The sequence below is a fragment of the Lonchura striata genome, chromosome 3 (assembly GCF_050655825.1).
Source record: "Lonchura striata isolate lonStrDom1 chromosome 3, ASM5065582v1, whole genome shotgun sequence".
Taxonomy (NCBI): Eukaryota; Metazoa; Chordata; class Aves; order Passeriformes; family Estrildidae; genus Lonchura; species Lonchura striata.
The window spans coordinates 33893212-33907970 of NC_140705.1; the positions used below are offsets into that span (position 1 = coordinate 33893212).

The 14759-nt window shown below is 36.9% G+C and overlaps 1 protein-coding gene across 2 annotated transcripts in view; it reads right to left on the minus strand.

Annotated features, from left to right (window-relative positions):
* Positions 1–314: 314 nt before the first annotated feature.
* The window catches only part of UBE3D (ubiquitin protein ligase E3D), a 79580-nt gene continuing 65135 nt past the window's right edge, over positions 315–14759 (minus strand). For both annotated transcript variants that reach the window (XR_014953657.1, XM_085574790.1), the window contains one exon: positions 315–1237. Coding sequence is in view for 1 of the 2 variants with exons in the window: in XM_085574790.1 (XP_085430916.1) it covers positions 1217–1237 (21 nt within the window). In the remaining variant the exon portion in view is untranslated. The remainder of the gene's footprint in view (positions 1238–14759) is intronic.

Consider the following 14759-nt stretch of genomic DNA (forward strand, 5'->3'; position numbering starts at 1 on the left):
GAAGAGAAAAAACAAGATGGGACTTCATAATCTGAACCTGTAATTGGACAATTAACCCCAATATGCAAATGAATCAAAACTTATAAAAGTGTGAGACCTCGTGATTGGTCGTTAATTTTTTTCTGACTATTTTGGGTTCATCTTGGGTGTTGCCCTGGTTGGGCTCTTGTGCTGCCCAAGGTGTATCCATGAAAGCCTTTTAATAAATCCCTACTTTATTCTTTAACTCTGTCTAGCCTCTGTTCTAGGTCAGCCTTCTCAAGGCATCATGGGAACCTGAAGCTGTCACAGAAATTAGGCAGAACAAATGGTAAACTAATTTAGAAAAAATATTTTATTCATAAAATGACTCAACATTGGTGCACAGACAAAATATCTTGGAGCAAGATAATTTCATCCCTGAATACGAAAGTCAGAATAATTTTGTTCTTCCTTCAATACTGAAAACTAAAATAATAACAGAAAAATTATATCCAGAGTGGGTGCTGTGAGGCCTCAGCTCCTGGTCTTTGGATGTGTAAAACTGAGGTATCCAACACTTTGTAGGATCACTTCCTACGTTAGGATCATTTAATGAGTAAAGGGCATGCCCTTGAAATAATAATAATTATTCCAAATAACCATAAAACCTTGATTATGCAAAACATCGTATGATGTAGGAATGCAAAAACTGTCTTCCTTCACTCTCAAGTAAAGAGGCAAATCTTAATTCAGAAACAATATACATGATAAACATAAGTTTTACAAAAAAACAGATTTTATGTTTTAAAGTTGGACCTCTAACTTCACCAGAACAAAGAAGGTAAAGAACTCACATTAGTATCCATGACATTTTAAAATATTTGCTGCCACCTGTGAACTTTCCTAAGCATATATACATTGCTATCAAACCCTGGTAAATGTAGTACAAGATACACAGGGAATTTCCTTTTGGCAGTGAAGACATCATAATAATTATCCCAGCTGGATGTCATAGGAGTGACAGGTAAGCCACTCTTAGAATGACATCTAAGAATGCACTGGATACAAAAGTCAACTCTGTCTTTGGTTTTGAAACACATTCAGATACGAAGAATACACCCACCCACCCCACCCCCATTTTCTTCTGTATTGCCTGGGGATTTTCTTCTCAAAGTCCCACCACTGGAAATTATCTGCACACATTTCTGTTGAAAATAAATCTAACAATAGTTTTCAACACAGGTATCTTCATTCTTCACATCTTCAAAAAGGCAACCTATAAAAGGATGCAAAAACAATACTGTGATTAATTTCAACATTGCAGATAAAACAAAGATGCTTCTGTATTAACAGAAATTATATATTACAATCATATTTTTACTTACTATCACACCAGTGCAATGAGAAAACACAGGCTGTATTTATTATTTTTCCACCTCTTCTCTACCTAACATGTCTCCTAAAAATTCTCAAACTTTCTTTTTTTGTTCAAGCACTGCCTGCGTTGCAGAACTAAAACTTTTTCCCCTCAGGATAACAAAGAATGTTTATCTCATCTAACTTCAAAGGCTATTTGATAGTAGTTTGAAACTAGCTTAGATTAAATCTTTGATACATTCCCAGTTTTGTCTGAATATTAGTTTGTTGGAACAGTGCTGTCACTCTAAGTCAAATCCTGATTCCAAAGTCACAATGAGAAGTCCAAAGTCATATAGAAAACTGTCTTACATTTTGAAATAACCAGGAACCTAAATCTTACTGAAGGGAGAAGACAAATACTTGTATATGATCAGAAGATAGCAAATGATGTACCTCTTCTCTTTACTGCACAAAGTGAATTGTCTAACAATTATTTAGAAGGAAGGTGATCTATCAAATACAAGAGATCTATAGGATTTCTGCTGTTCCAAATTTATTTGCTCTTGGTCACATGTATGCAGCAGTTTCTCCTGTATGGTTTTGGTTTTGTTTAGCCTTCTTCAGGATCTGCAGCATACTAATGCAGAAATTTAAGTTAGCTGACTGGAAATGACACATCCAGATTCTTATCTGCCAAAGAGATTGCTTCACATATTTTTTGCTGACCAGTAAGACAGAAAAACAGATGTACAGATGCCTTCACAAAAACACAAGAATAAAATAATAAAAAAAAGACTACCAGGTTACACTGTCTTCTGAATAGATACAACCTATTTCTCCTGTCTGATGAAAAACATACAAGAAAAATCTTCTGAGACAGACACTTTTTCAACTTTCTGTTGAAAGCTCTCTGCAAGAGATTTCAACAGTCACTTAAGTGAAGCTTAAAATTACCATCAATTACAATTTTGAATTTTCAGAGATGACCCCAAACACCACTCTACTCAATGCTGTGATGAAAGAACTCATGAAGCATGATGAACCAGAAGGAATTGAATGCAAGCATAAAAAATCACTGAATATGCATAACAGAGGATAAAATAGTTAAAACACTCCTTTTGGATCCTGTGCCCAAAGTATGTTTAAGAGAGTTATATGTCTGCTATAAAGGATGCAAAAAAAGAGAGCAATTTTTAACATATATAAGATGGTTCTCAGAGAATCAGTCACAGAAAGGATTCATGTCTAAATAGTACAAGGCATAAATGGGACATAACAACAATTCTGGGTTAAGAATAGAAAAAAAAATCATGCAAACTCACTTCCTGAACACTCTTTTGCTACTCCAAGACTAACAGAAATAACCCCATAGAAAATTGCAGTTACCACATGGAAGGGTTTGTACAGACAACAAAACTGAGATCCCTGAAATTTCCAAATCATTATTTTCTTCTTCCAAACTGGAACTAAAATTCAAAAACATATTTTTTTTGTTCTATATTAAATATAAGGAAGAAACTGTTTATTGTAAGTATGGTGAGGCATTGGAACAGGATGCCTGGAGATGTTGTGGATGCACCTTTCCCTGGAAGCACTCAAGGCCAGGCTGGATGGGGCTTTGAGCAACCAGGTCTAGTGGGAGGTATCCCTGCCTGTGGTGGGAGGTTGGAAGGAGATGATCTCTAAGGTCCTTTCCAACCCATTCCAACCCATTCTATGATTCTGTGATTTAAAGAACATACATTTTCAGAAATGGTCTATAGGCAAACCTTGCCAGCAATCAGCTGTCTGGCCAGGTTGGAAGTTGGCCTGCTTTTCCCATGAAAATCTCATCCCACTGACACATGTCCATAAAGTGTTTTTTTAAGCTCCATCAGCATTTCCCAGCAGTAAGATGCTACATCAAAATAATTTCTGCCAGCTCAACCAAGGGGTGTTGTAAAAACCACAGACTACTTGTCATGTAGGGAAATTTATCCACTATGCCAAAGATTCCCACACTCAAAGAAAAAAGTTGAAAGCAAATCAATATGCTTGTCACCTTTCTCATGATTTAGTTGCTCAGAAAAGTAGAGACATATACATAATTATGAGCAAATGTAAAATCTTAGCTGTGTGGAAGAGTCATAAGTTATACAGGCTAGGAATGAAACCCTGGCACCAGGCAAATCAAAGACAAAACTCACATTGACATTAACAATGTGGGAGATTTGTCTTTGCATTGCAAGGAAAAAATAGAAAAATTAAGAAAAGCAATAACCATCTCAATACACAAGACTCAAAATTTTAAGCAGATTTTTCTACCTGAGATTGCAGACTCCTTTGCTACACAGTTTTGAAGTGCCATTAGAGTGGATATATTTGTTTAATTTGACTGCTTGCTATATTTTATAATGTATGAAATACACTTTTCTTCTCCTTTGAGTTATTTGCAGCATAATGCTTCCCTAGACTGCTAGGCTCTCCTACTGCCCAATAAACTGAAAAGCAACAAAAGTAATAAATTATTAGTGTCTGTGTTTATATTTACTACCAATGTGAATGAAAAGAGCACATTAGATCATTCCTACAGCTGACATATCAGTAAAAAAAAATGCAAATCAAGCTGTTAAAAAACACCTGCAACCCATGAAAGTACTTCAGAACAAAATCAACTGAAATGAAACCACTTATGAAGTTCCAAATTATCCATCCAAAGTTCAATATGAAGCATATAAAAGATTCCTCTATTATACTGTTACTGCAGATGCAGTTGGATATCTAAACAGCAGTAAATTATATGTTCTAATAAGAAATGAATTACTATAGGTTGGGGAAATGGGACTACGTGGTTCTCCCTCAGTTTTACATCTATTAGGATACATTCTCTACAGGACAGACAACTACTAGCTTCTTCCAGCTTTAGAAACAATGCTTTCAGCAGTCTGCACATCAGTATTTCACTGTTATGAGAGCATTTTGAAATACAAATTATGTGCCAAACAGTTATTTCATCTACAAAGGTTTATTACTAAATTCAGAATAAAAGTCAGTTCTCTAATCAGTTTTTTATTTACCTTAGCTCAGCACATTGTCCCCTTCTTAAAGTGCTCAGGATAGCCAGTATTAATCCACCCTTAAGAACAATTTATGTACTCTACCATCCACACTTCTATGACATGAGACACTGTTTTTTTTTTTTTCCTTTCCTCTCAATTATTTCTGAAGATTTAATCTTACTATGTCACAGAGTATCAAGTGTATATCAGCACTCTATCCCATTAGTTTCCACAGAGCCAGAAGCTGCCAAGACCTCTGGATAATGAACAAACATGAACTCCACATTTTCAAACATTTTAAGAGATATCAATACAGAGGGAGCACCAGAGCACCACAGACATATGAACAATAGATATATCTTACAAAATCACTCTTTTGGTAAACAACAGAGCAGCATCAGCTTTGTTAAAATCTCCCAGAGTCAGGACAAGTTAAGAAATCCAGGTAAAAATGCTCAGTTTTAGATGTGCTCTCTTGGCTTTCTCAGGAAAATCATAGAATGGTTTGGGGTTGAAGAAACCCATAAAGATTTTCTAGTTCAAATTCCACTTGCCATGAGCAACCTGGTCAACTGAAATATGTCCAAACACCAAGGAGTAAAAGGTGAAAGAAAACAGTTGCAACTTCCTAAATGATTTTTAAACTATGGAGACCTAACAAATTTAGAGATAAAAGAAGATGGTTCCAGGTGACTGAAGCTAGTGAAAAGAAATCTCTTCTACCAAGTGCTAACAGTAGGTGAGCTGGCAGAGTGGATGACTGCTGTAAGAGAGGCAGGAGCAAGACAGAAGCAGCCGAGCAACATATTTTAAAGAAATGCAATCTTCAAATCAGCTAAGCAAGGAAAAAGAAGTTTAAATCGGCTGCAAGAACCATAACAGGAGCTAGATCCTTACTTGCACAAAACAGGAAATAATATGTCAAAAATTGCATTCCCATGATGCAACAAAACCTTTGAAACTGTTCTTGTATTGTTCTCTTTTAAGGAGTCCAAGTGAATTGTGCAAAAAAATCCCTATGTATGTCTCTCAAAGCTGACAATGAAGAATTTTTAATACCTATGTCTCTCCTAAGAGCTAAATGAAAGTATGTGGAAGATACAGAATTTCTCTTCAGTTTTAGAGGGAATTGTACTTCAGTTTATTCCTGCATAATTATAAAGGAAAATAGTGGGTTGAAAGTAGTTATGTATGCTTCAGTTTCAGCAGAAGAAATTATATCTCTAAATGCTTCCTAAAATATGACTACTGCAGGTTTTTTCACTGCACAACAAATAATAAAAACACCACCCAGCTCAAACCTGAAGTTTAAATGTATAAAAGACATTTTACTATTGTCTTCTTTGAACTTTAGACCAATTTTTAAACACTACCACACCCAGTTCATAACGTTACATTGTGTTTTAGAATAACACATTTTACATGGCTATCTTAAATCATATCTACAGTGACAGTCTGTACATAGACAGATACCCATGCTTCAATCCTGCACATGTGCTAGTGTGAAATCAGGCGTGATGAAATGACTGCAGAGGAAACACTGATTACACACCAGCAAGGCTACAGCCTACAATCAACATCAAACACTGTATTTATTTCCACTCAAGGCTGACAGGTAATCAAGCAATGCCATGCCATCCATGTGCACAGGAAGAGAATAACCTTCCCAAAAAGACAAGGACAGCTGTGGGCAGACCTCTGCTCCTAGATCCAGCTGTGCTGGATGATACTAATCTCACAGGCTCATGGTGTCTCTCTTCTGCAAGTTACCATTCCCCTCTCCCCACAAAAGACTACTTCAGAGTTTCTCCTACTGTCTGTGAAATCAGACTGATACACCAAACTCTGCCTTCTGGTCTGCACTAAATGAATGGGTTTATCCTAGAAACAAGAAAGGGAGGAATTGCACAAACAATTCTCCTGGCAGATCACAGGGGAGAGACAAATCTCTCCCTGGTGGAAATGAGAGTGAAAAGATGAGGATAGTGTTTTTTTTCCACATGTACAGCTGGATTTGAAAGATAACGTATACTCAAAGACTCAGACCAGTCTAATATATCCAGATTTGCATTGCTACAAATGTTATGGCTAATGCTAAGTGTTATGACTTAAGCCTTAATAACTACAGCTAATACAACTGCTTGTGTGGTTGCAATTATACTGCAGTCAAGATGCCCTGTACATAGAATACACTTCTACCTTAGAAAAAGAATCAGAGAAAGTGATATAAACATGTCTGTGTGAATATAACTGAACCTACATATCCCTTATCCCCATATTTAATAATGCACTAATACTACTACAGGGACAATGTGCATAAACAGAGAGGGCCATAACCCTGCCTGACACATTTCTCACTCCTGTAAAATAATGACAGATCAACGAGTGGGAGGATTAAAGCATCTGCACCATGTCTAGATCCCAGCTCTATAAATATTTTTTTTCTGATAAACTCTGCTAGAAGTTTGGTGTTGCTATAGGTGCTGAAAAGAGACAGAGCAGGCAAAGGAATAAGGTCTTTCCCAGAGGGGAAAGTTCTCCTTCCATTCCCACACCACCACCAGAAGCAGTGACAATTTATAACTGTTACCATTACCCTTTGGATTAGCAACTAGCGGCAATAGCTGATTATAAATAGCCACATTAAATCTTAAGAGTTCACCTGCCTACCCACACCACACAGTTTATATATTTGTTCTCACCTAACAATCTAGGATCAAGTCTGCTGATGCACAAATACCCTGTTCCAGAAATACATTTGGCACCAGTGTGAATGAATGGACACAAAGCAGATGGCATTAGATGAGCAGAGACGTGAGAGAACATTAACTGCTATATTTACACTTGCTCCCACTGAATCCAGAGACCCATAAAAAAGCAGCTGTCTTTTCCAGACTTGAATGTTACCAAGCTGTTGCATATTACCCCTAGATCTCTGGGGTGGCTTCTGGGGAGAGCAAAGGCATCTTTAAAGGAAAATGGAGAGTAAAGCAGCATGTTCACTACTACAAGAGTGAGAGGAGCCAGAGACAGAATCATTATAGTTGGAAAAGACCTCCAAGATGATCCCATCAATCATTGAGATGAGCCTACCTTGACAGTATACTATGTACTTGCCCCATAGGGCCTCCTGGTAGCCTGCAAACTCACTCCAGCAGTAAAGGTGTCCTCTGTAACTCTGGTGGTTAGTTCTTTTTCTTCTGTATTCCAGGTTCTTGTGATAATAGTTGAACCTTGGGTCACTTCTTGCCTGTTTCTTCTATGGCATGAAGGTCATGTAAGCAGACTTAGCTGCTCTAAAATTGCCTCCACAGCCCATCATGGCAGCCACTTCACACAGCCTGCCAACAATAATTGTTTCATGTTCTCTCACACAGGGAAAGTTTCCCAACATGCTTTATATGCCATGCAGTGAGAAGTCTGGTTTTGAGTATGCACCAGAATATGTTTTATCCAATTATCCTTCCTTTACATTTTTGGTCTAAGAAAACCAAGGGAACATCAGCCTGTGCTCATAGCACCATAACTTCATACCACTAGATTGGTATGTCTTATTTTAAGATAGAAACAATTTTTTTTGAGCAAAAATGTCTCTAGAGGAACACAAGTCCCTTGAAAAGGTCACTAAAACAATACTACAGATTGACAGGACAGATGCAGTTGTACAAGCCAAGTTTAAAATATTTAATGAAATAACAAAATGAATGTGTAGGGTCAGTCTAAAAGTGTTCAAGACTATCACTATCATAATCAAGTTCCAAAGAAACTAAAATACATCTGGCATACTCTCTCAGACAAACACAGCAGCACTGTGATGCAGGACTATGTGAAGGCAATAATGAATCCAAAAGAAGCACAGATTGTGGAGCCATGTTATGCCAGCAAACTAAAACCCTGCAAACTGGGTTGAAGAAAAAGGGATGTGGAATGGTGGCTTTGCAGTCTGACCTACTAACCCCTACAGGCCTCAGATTTGGGTATGGAGGAGGGGACATTCTTAAGACATTCCGTGAAGGACTCTACATCACTTACTCCACAGGATGTCGAGGTCATTCTTTAGCAGAAATGTCTGCAGGGAATTTCACATCTCAAATATTGTGCTTGAGTACTGTGCTTCAAACAGCTTTAAGGTCTTAAAAGAAACATAATTTTGGTCAGTGCTATGATACCACAGAAGCAGAGGAACAGAGGTGGCAATGAAAGCTGGGAAGAGCCTGGCTTCAGCAGAACTATCATCTGAAGAGTGAAATTCCCCAGAACTCCTAGGAGAAGGCTGGGGAAAGGTAAGTCTTCCACTGTACAATGTGAAAGGCACTGTACATTTGTGGGCTTTCCAGTCTTCAATGCAGGAAAAAACTGGTTAGATAAATCACCATTCAGATAAATCACTTCTGTCCAAGCTGGAGAAAATGCGAAATACAACCAAAACAACCAGGCAGAAAGAGAATTAGACTCCTTTCATTCAATTTCTAGTGGAATTGATTTCAACCAAAGCAAAGGTTTCCTTCCTTAAATATGATTTCTCAATCTGATAATGTACGTCCAGGATTTAATAAATAAACCCATCTATAAATCAGTATGCATTCTTTCAACCTAATCCTTCATAAAGTATTAATTTCTTATAATAATGGAGCTAGATTTGAAATGTGACAGAGATAAATGAGAAAAAGCAAGAGATTCCTCCAAAGTACCAGGCTGTGTATGTGTACTGCAAGCTATCACTCTGCTACTGTTAACAGTTGCATGATGAAACTTGCCAAAGCATTAGAGAAAAAGCCACTGGCAGTTGCAAAAACAGTAGAAAAGAAATCCCTGTATGTTTTTAGCTGATATGAAGACAAGCAATTTTTTAACATTTTAGATCAAGTAGTTCTTTGTGTGAAAAGAAGGAAGTTTTTTTGGGTTTGTTTTCTTTCAGAATGAGATGGCTATTAATCTTTTTGTTTCTTTACATCTAGAAGCTCCAAAACTTCATGGTTTTATTTTGTTTTCTGCCAACCTTTCCTCATTAGCCTGTACTATTTTTATTTCCACAGCAGATGTTACTTCTTGAGGTACCCGTCATTGAGACAGGCACAGAAATAGCAGTATTATTTACTCTTGCTAGTCTTAAAAACACTTTTTTGAATGTAAACCATAACAGTGGGTACTAATGCTACGTTGCAATTACAGATATAAAACAAACTGAGCTAAAAACCCCATAGAATCTGGGATTTTCTTAGTCAACACCAGATGAAGTTTGGTTTTTACTGTAGTAGTCACCACACTCCAAACTTAAAACTAATCATGCAGTCAGAGCAGCACATATGTTTCTGCATCAAGTGGTTTTAAACTGCAGCAGAAAAACATTTGTTTAAGCATATATATCTGCTGTCTTATAAAACAAAGGTCTAAACAGAGAAATATATTAATTTATTTTGTTGACCATGAAGCAAGTGAATTGTACCTAATTCCAGAGAGAATAAAAAAGGTGAGCTAAGTGGCCACATAACCTCACTTAAACAGTGAATCTTCTCCCTCAAAATTAAGCTGTTAAAGTATGATGCATGTCAGGTGTGTTTCACAGCACACAATGCATTTATTTATGTCTTTGATTAGATGCTGACTTACCCAGATGTGGGATGTTCTGGTCATTTGCATGGCTGTTGCTCTCAATTAGAGGCTCTTAGGTGGTATTCTCTACAACAAAATTTATCCTATCTCACCAAAATACCTTCTTACTCTATTTTAATCCTATTATGTCTTAAAGAGAGGGAAGTGCTAACATATGTGAAAGAGAAGAACTGGTTTTATGTCTTTACTACACAGTAACACAGCTGGATTCTAAGGTGACAAATGTATCCTTTCCTCTCCTTTTAGACATGAAGTACTGTAGCATACTCTAAAACAGAAAGGTGACTTTCAAGTGCTGCATCAACCAAATCAGAAAAATTAGTAATATGTTCTTCTATTACCAGCTTCATTTTCTAGCTCAAATGATCCCTTCACCATAAACTAACATTTTCTCTATTATTCCCTATTATTGAATCATTCCCCACAGTAACTCATATTGTCTTTCTCTGATTTTTAACCACTACTCCTAATCAATCCTTCTCCTTTAAACCCACACAACACACCTTTCATCAGGATTTACCTCCAACCTGCACTATGTCAGCTATACCGCAGTAGGAGATAAAGTTTTGCTCACAGTTTCTCCAGGAAAAGCAAGATGACTATAAAAATAGTTATTTATTTCCCAGCTGCAGCAGCAGGTAAAATCTAGGAGTCAGAATCCCCTTCAGGGCCTTGCTGGAGATGCCTTTCCTTGCTTATGTTTCTTTTTTCTCTCCTCAACTTCCTTGACCTTTATAGGAGTAAAACAGCAGGTTAAGATTATTTCAGGTCTAGAAGAAGCATGGTGGAAAGATAAAGAGGAACTGAACAGGAAACTTAAGAAGAAAGGAGAAGAAAGCAATATATCTTGCTACAAACTAAAGTGTAGGCAAGCATTTGCACTAAATAAAAGAGACGTAATTGGGGTGCATTATCAAAGCTATCACGCAGGCATCAACCAAAGAAATCATTTGGGTTTCCCTCACACTCTCCTTAACACCCAGTGTAAAAGCAATACCATTATCTCCAGGATTCACAACTGGCAAGATGCCAGAGACATTAGATATTAATGTTGTTGTTCAATGCAACTTTGAAATTTAATTTAATGAAAATCAGTCTTTCTCTTTTTGTCCAAATTTAGGCTCCTGTTCAGAGTCTGTTTTAGGCCAACCATAAGACAACCTTCTCATCTCTTATGTTTTCTGAAATGCCCCAGAAGACACAACAGACAGGTAAAACTGACACGGGAAATTATAGAGCAGCACCAGAGGTCACACGCTCTGCCACCAAACCGTCTGATTTATTAAAAACTACTGTGGTAAGGTGCTTTACAAACAAAGTGGCCACAAGGAAACAAGCCAACCACTTTTTTTAATTCTCCACTTGCTGATGGCCTGGAGGGTATAATTGCAGTTTAATTTTGCTTTTGTCTCTAAACTGTTACATTTTTTATCTAAAAAGAAAATCTGCCAAACCCCAAAAGCCAAGAAATAGTCTACCCTCTTCATATCCTGCAATTTTTATAGTTAGTCATGTCATAGAAACCAGTACACAGATGTAAACTGGGTTTCTAAGAGTCTCCCTTAGCAAATGCTACAGGAGCAGAGCACACTGTTATGTCATGCTGAAACTTCTGGGATATCTTGCCACATACTCAATGTTGCCACAGTGTTAGACATGGCCATCTCTTGGGTGTACACCCATTTCTCAACATACCAAGCCCAAATGCTACCTGACATATGATTTGAAATACCAGTAAAATGTAAGGAGGGGAAGAGAGAGAGCATGACATAAAATGGATGTATTAGACAACAGAAATAAATTATATCTTTTATTGAGAGATTTGCTATCTGCTCACATTTAGAAACAATCTTTATTTTTACATGCAATATAAACAATCAAATCTACCATAACTCAAAAAAAAAAAAAAAAAAAAGTAAAGGAGATTAAAGGACAATGTGGTATTGTTATGTAACACTTTGAAACTAGATAGGTTGAATATATGTCTTCATTAGGTTATCTTTTGAAAACTTAATGGAAAAAAAAAAGCAAGTTTGGGAAGTTAGCTGCTTAAATTCTCTCTTTGCTTCCTGGCAATTAAAGCTGGAATGAGAATAAATACCTCCCTGCATGAGGTATGAGGATTAATTTGTTTGTGTATATAAATGGGTATTTAAGTATCAACTACTATTTTATTTTTAACACCTTATTGGGACTACTGCATTCCTACCAGAGTTCAGCTTTTGGCAAGAGATTAAGACTGAGTTAAAACAAGAACAGGTGTTTGGAAGATGATATGGCTGCAATAAAAGCACAAACCAAGAAGATGAAGGGGAAAAATTATATAAGGCATTCATTTGTATCCTGTGAAATAGAGAGACATACAGAAAAAAACAAAACCACAATAATTAAGAGATATTTAGGGAAATGTGTTTTCCTACTGTGATTCATTCCCAAGGGGACAGAGTCTGAGCAGGGCTGTCCTTTGGTCCCAGGTCATCCTGTTCCTGTACAATCTCATTATGCCTATTAAATGGCCAAGCATTCAGTAAACACTGCTTAATACTGGTTGGGTAATAAAACATTTTCAAAACCTCTAAAGGATGTGAGATTTTAAGGCCACTCTCAGTGAGATCTGAGCTCCTAAATTATATCAGGTATTTTTACAGTGTGGATTTCTGGTCTCTTAAATCCCTATAGCCATTACTAGGTGAAACTGATTTTTATTTATAGGGATTGAGCACATTCTTTTGCCAGCTGCAATCAGGACAAAAGCTGAAACCATCCATTTTAAGGCTCAAACTCATGAAAACAGATGTTTTCTTGGTAAAAAGAACTGTTACTGACCTCGAAGCTTCATAAGAAAATACCATTTTTGGTATATACCAAGTATATACCATACTTGGTAAATACCAAGTATTTACCATTTTTAGAATATTTTTCCCATAGCAATAAGATAATTGAAGATAAAAGCTTTCAAGTAGTTTGTTTTTTTGAAAGCAGACAGTGTTCAAATATCAATTCTGCAAGTTAAACCTCTCCATCAAGATTTACTATTAATTTCATACTAAAGTAAAAGTAAATAAAGTGAAGATTTTTAAAGGCAAAGATCTATGGGAAAGTAGTTGTTGAAAGACGTATGAGGTTAGTTACTACTGTGTTTATTGACACATTCTAGTGAGAGTAGAACATGATATACAAAATAAATAAAATTTAACTATGGAGATACCGGGAAGACTCTCCATGGGCAGCGTGAGCCTTCAGCTCTGGGAACTCTCAGTGTGATTGAACCTCAAAAGTCAAAAGTTTGACTGAGAACATCACAAGAAATTAAAATGGTTGTCTAGACTATATTGAAGTCCCTTATGTCTTTCATTATGAAAAAGCATGCCTGTAGAACAACTGAGAGAAGGAATGCAGTAATGTAATTTCTGCATGCTAGATGCTTATTTTCCTGCTATTATATGATTCTTGCATTTTAAGAAGGTTTAATTCAATCAGCTTTGACTTCAGTACATTGACATTGCATCATTTTCTAAGTATTTCTTGTCAGTAGTCACCCATGAGACAGAAGTCTATTAAATTAGCAAGAGAGTAAGAAAGATTTTTAAAACAAGTGATGACAGAGAATTCTCTTTGAAAACAATACTGAAAAAACAATTTTGACCAGAGACAAATTCCCTTGTCCTTTTGATTCTAATGATTTCCTCAATAATAACGTGGTTATTCAGAAGCTGAACTTTGCCCTGGATCTTTGATTCTGTACACACATTGGAACATCTCTATTGTCCAAGGCAGGCAATTATTCATGTGGTGAAGTGCTTATGGGAGTCAAATCTAGACTCATAAACAGCTTATGGATTCCTGCCTCTGACAGGCACCAGACAATTTTAAACACTTACCCTCTATCAGGACAGATTTGGAAAATTTTGATGAATGCATCAATTAATGGCAATTGAAAGTTAATTTGCCTTCTAAAAGGAAGGGCTGTACAAGGAATCAGGGGATCTTAAGACAGAGGTTGACTCATTGATTATCCATAATGTTATCTACCATAACAGGACTAAATTAAACGAAATACAAGAATTCCATGAGGTCTCAGCTATAAACCAGACCAATTGCTGTTAGTCTGTGAAGTAAAAACTGCTCACAGAAGCTAGGATAAACATCTGATAACAGAAAATCCAGAGCAAAACCCTTTCTGAACCAGTCTCTTCATCAGAATCATATCCCAGTATGTCATAAGAGCAGCAACAGTGGGAAATGCAAGTTAACACTCTCAAGCAGAGGTCAGACTGACCCTACTCACTGGCATCAGGACAGCAACTTCCACTGCAGGGACAGGACTGGCCTTTTGCAACAATGACCTCTTGCATACTGTAGCATGACTGGAAGATTCTGAATCTCAGAACCCTGATACAGTTCTCAACCATGACTATTCAAAAACAGGAATAAACCCCACACATAGACATTTAATTATTCAAAGCCAAAACCTCATCCTAAGCACAGCCTTTTTTCCTCACCAAATGAAATCTCAAAGATTTCAGACCCCAGCAGATTTCACTATTGTATTTCACCAGAGAAGTATGCATTTCTTTGGTGGGAGGTTAAGCAATAACCAAACACTCTTGCAAAGTTCCTCCCACTGTGTTGGCACACCTGCATAGTCACTAGAAAATGCCAAAGATGCAGAAGGAAAAGGTTACATGAACAAGAGGCTGGGGGAGATGGAAAGGCTACCTTAGATTAGACGTGTTTCTGCTGAAAAGAAAACTACCACCCTCAATACCACACCAATGGGAGCTGATG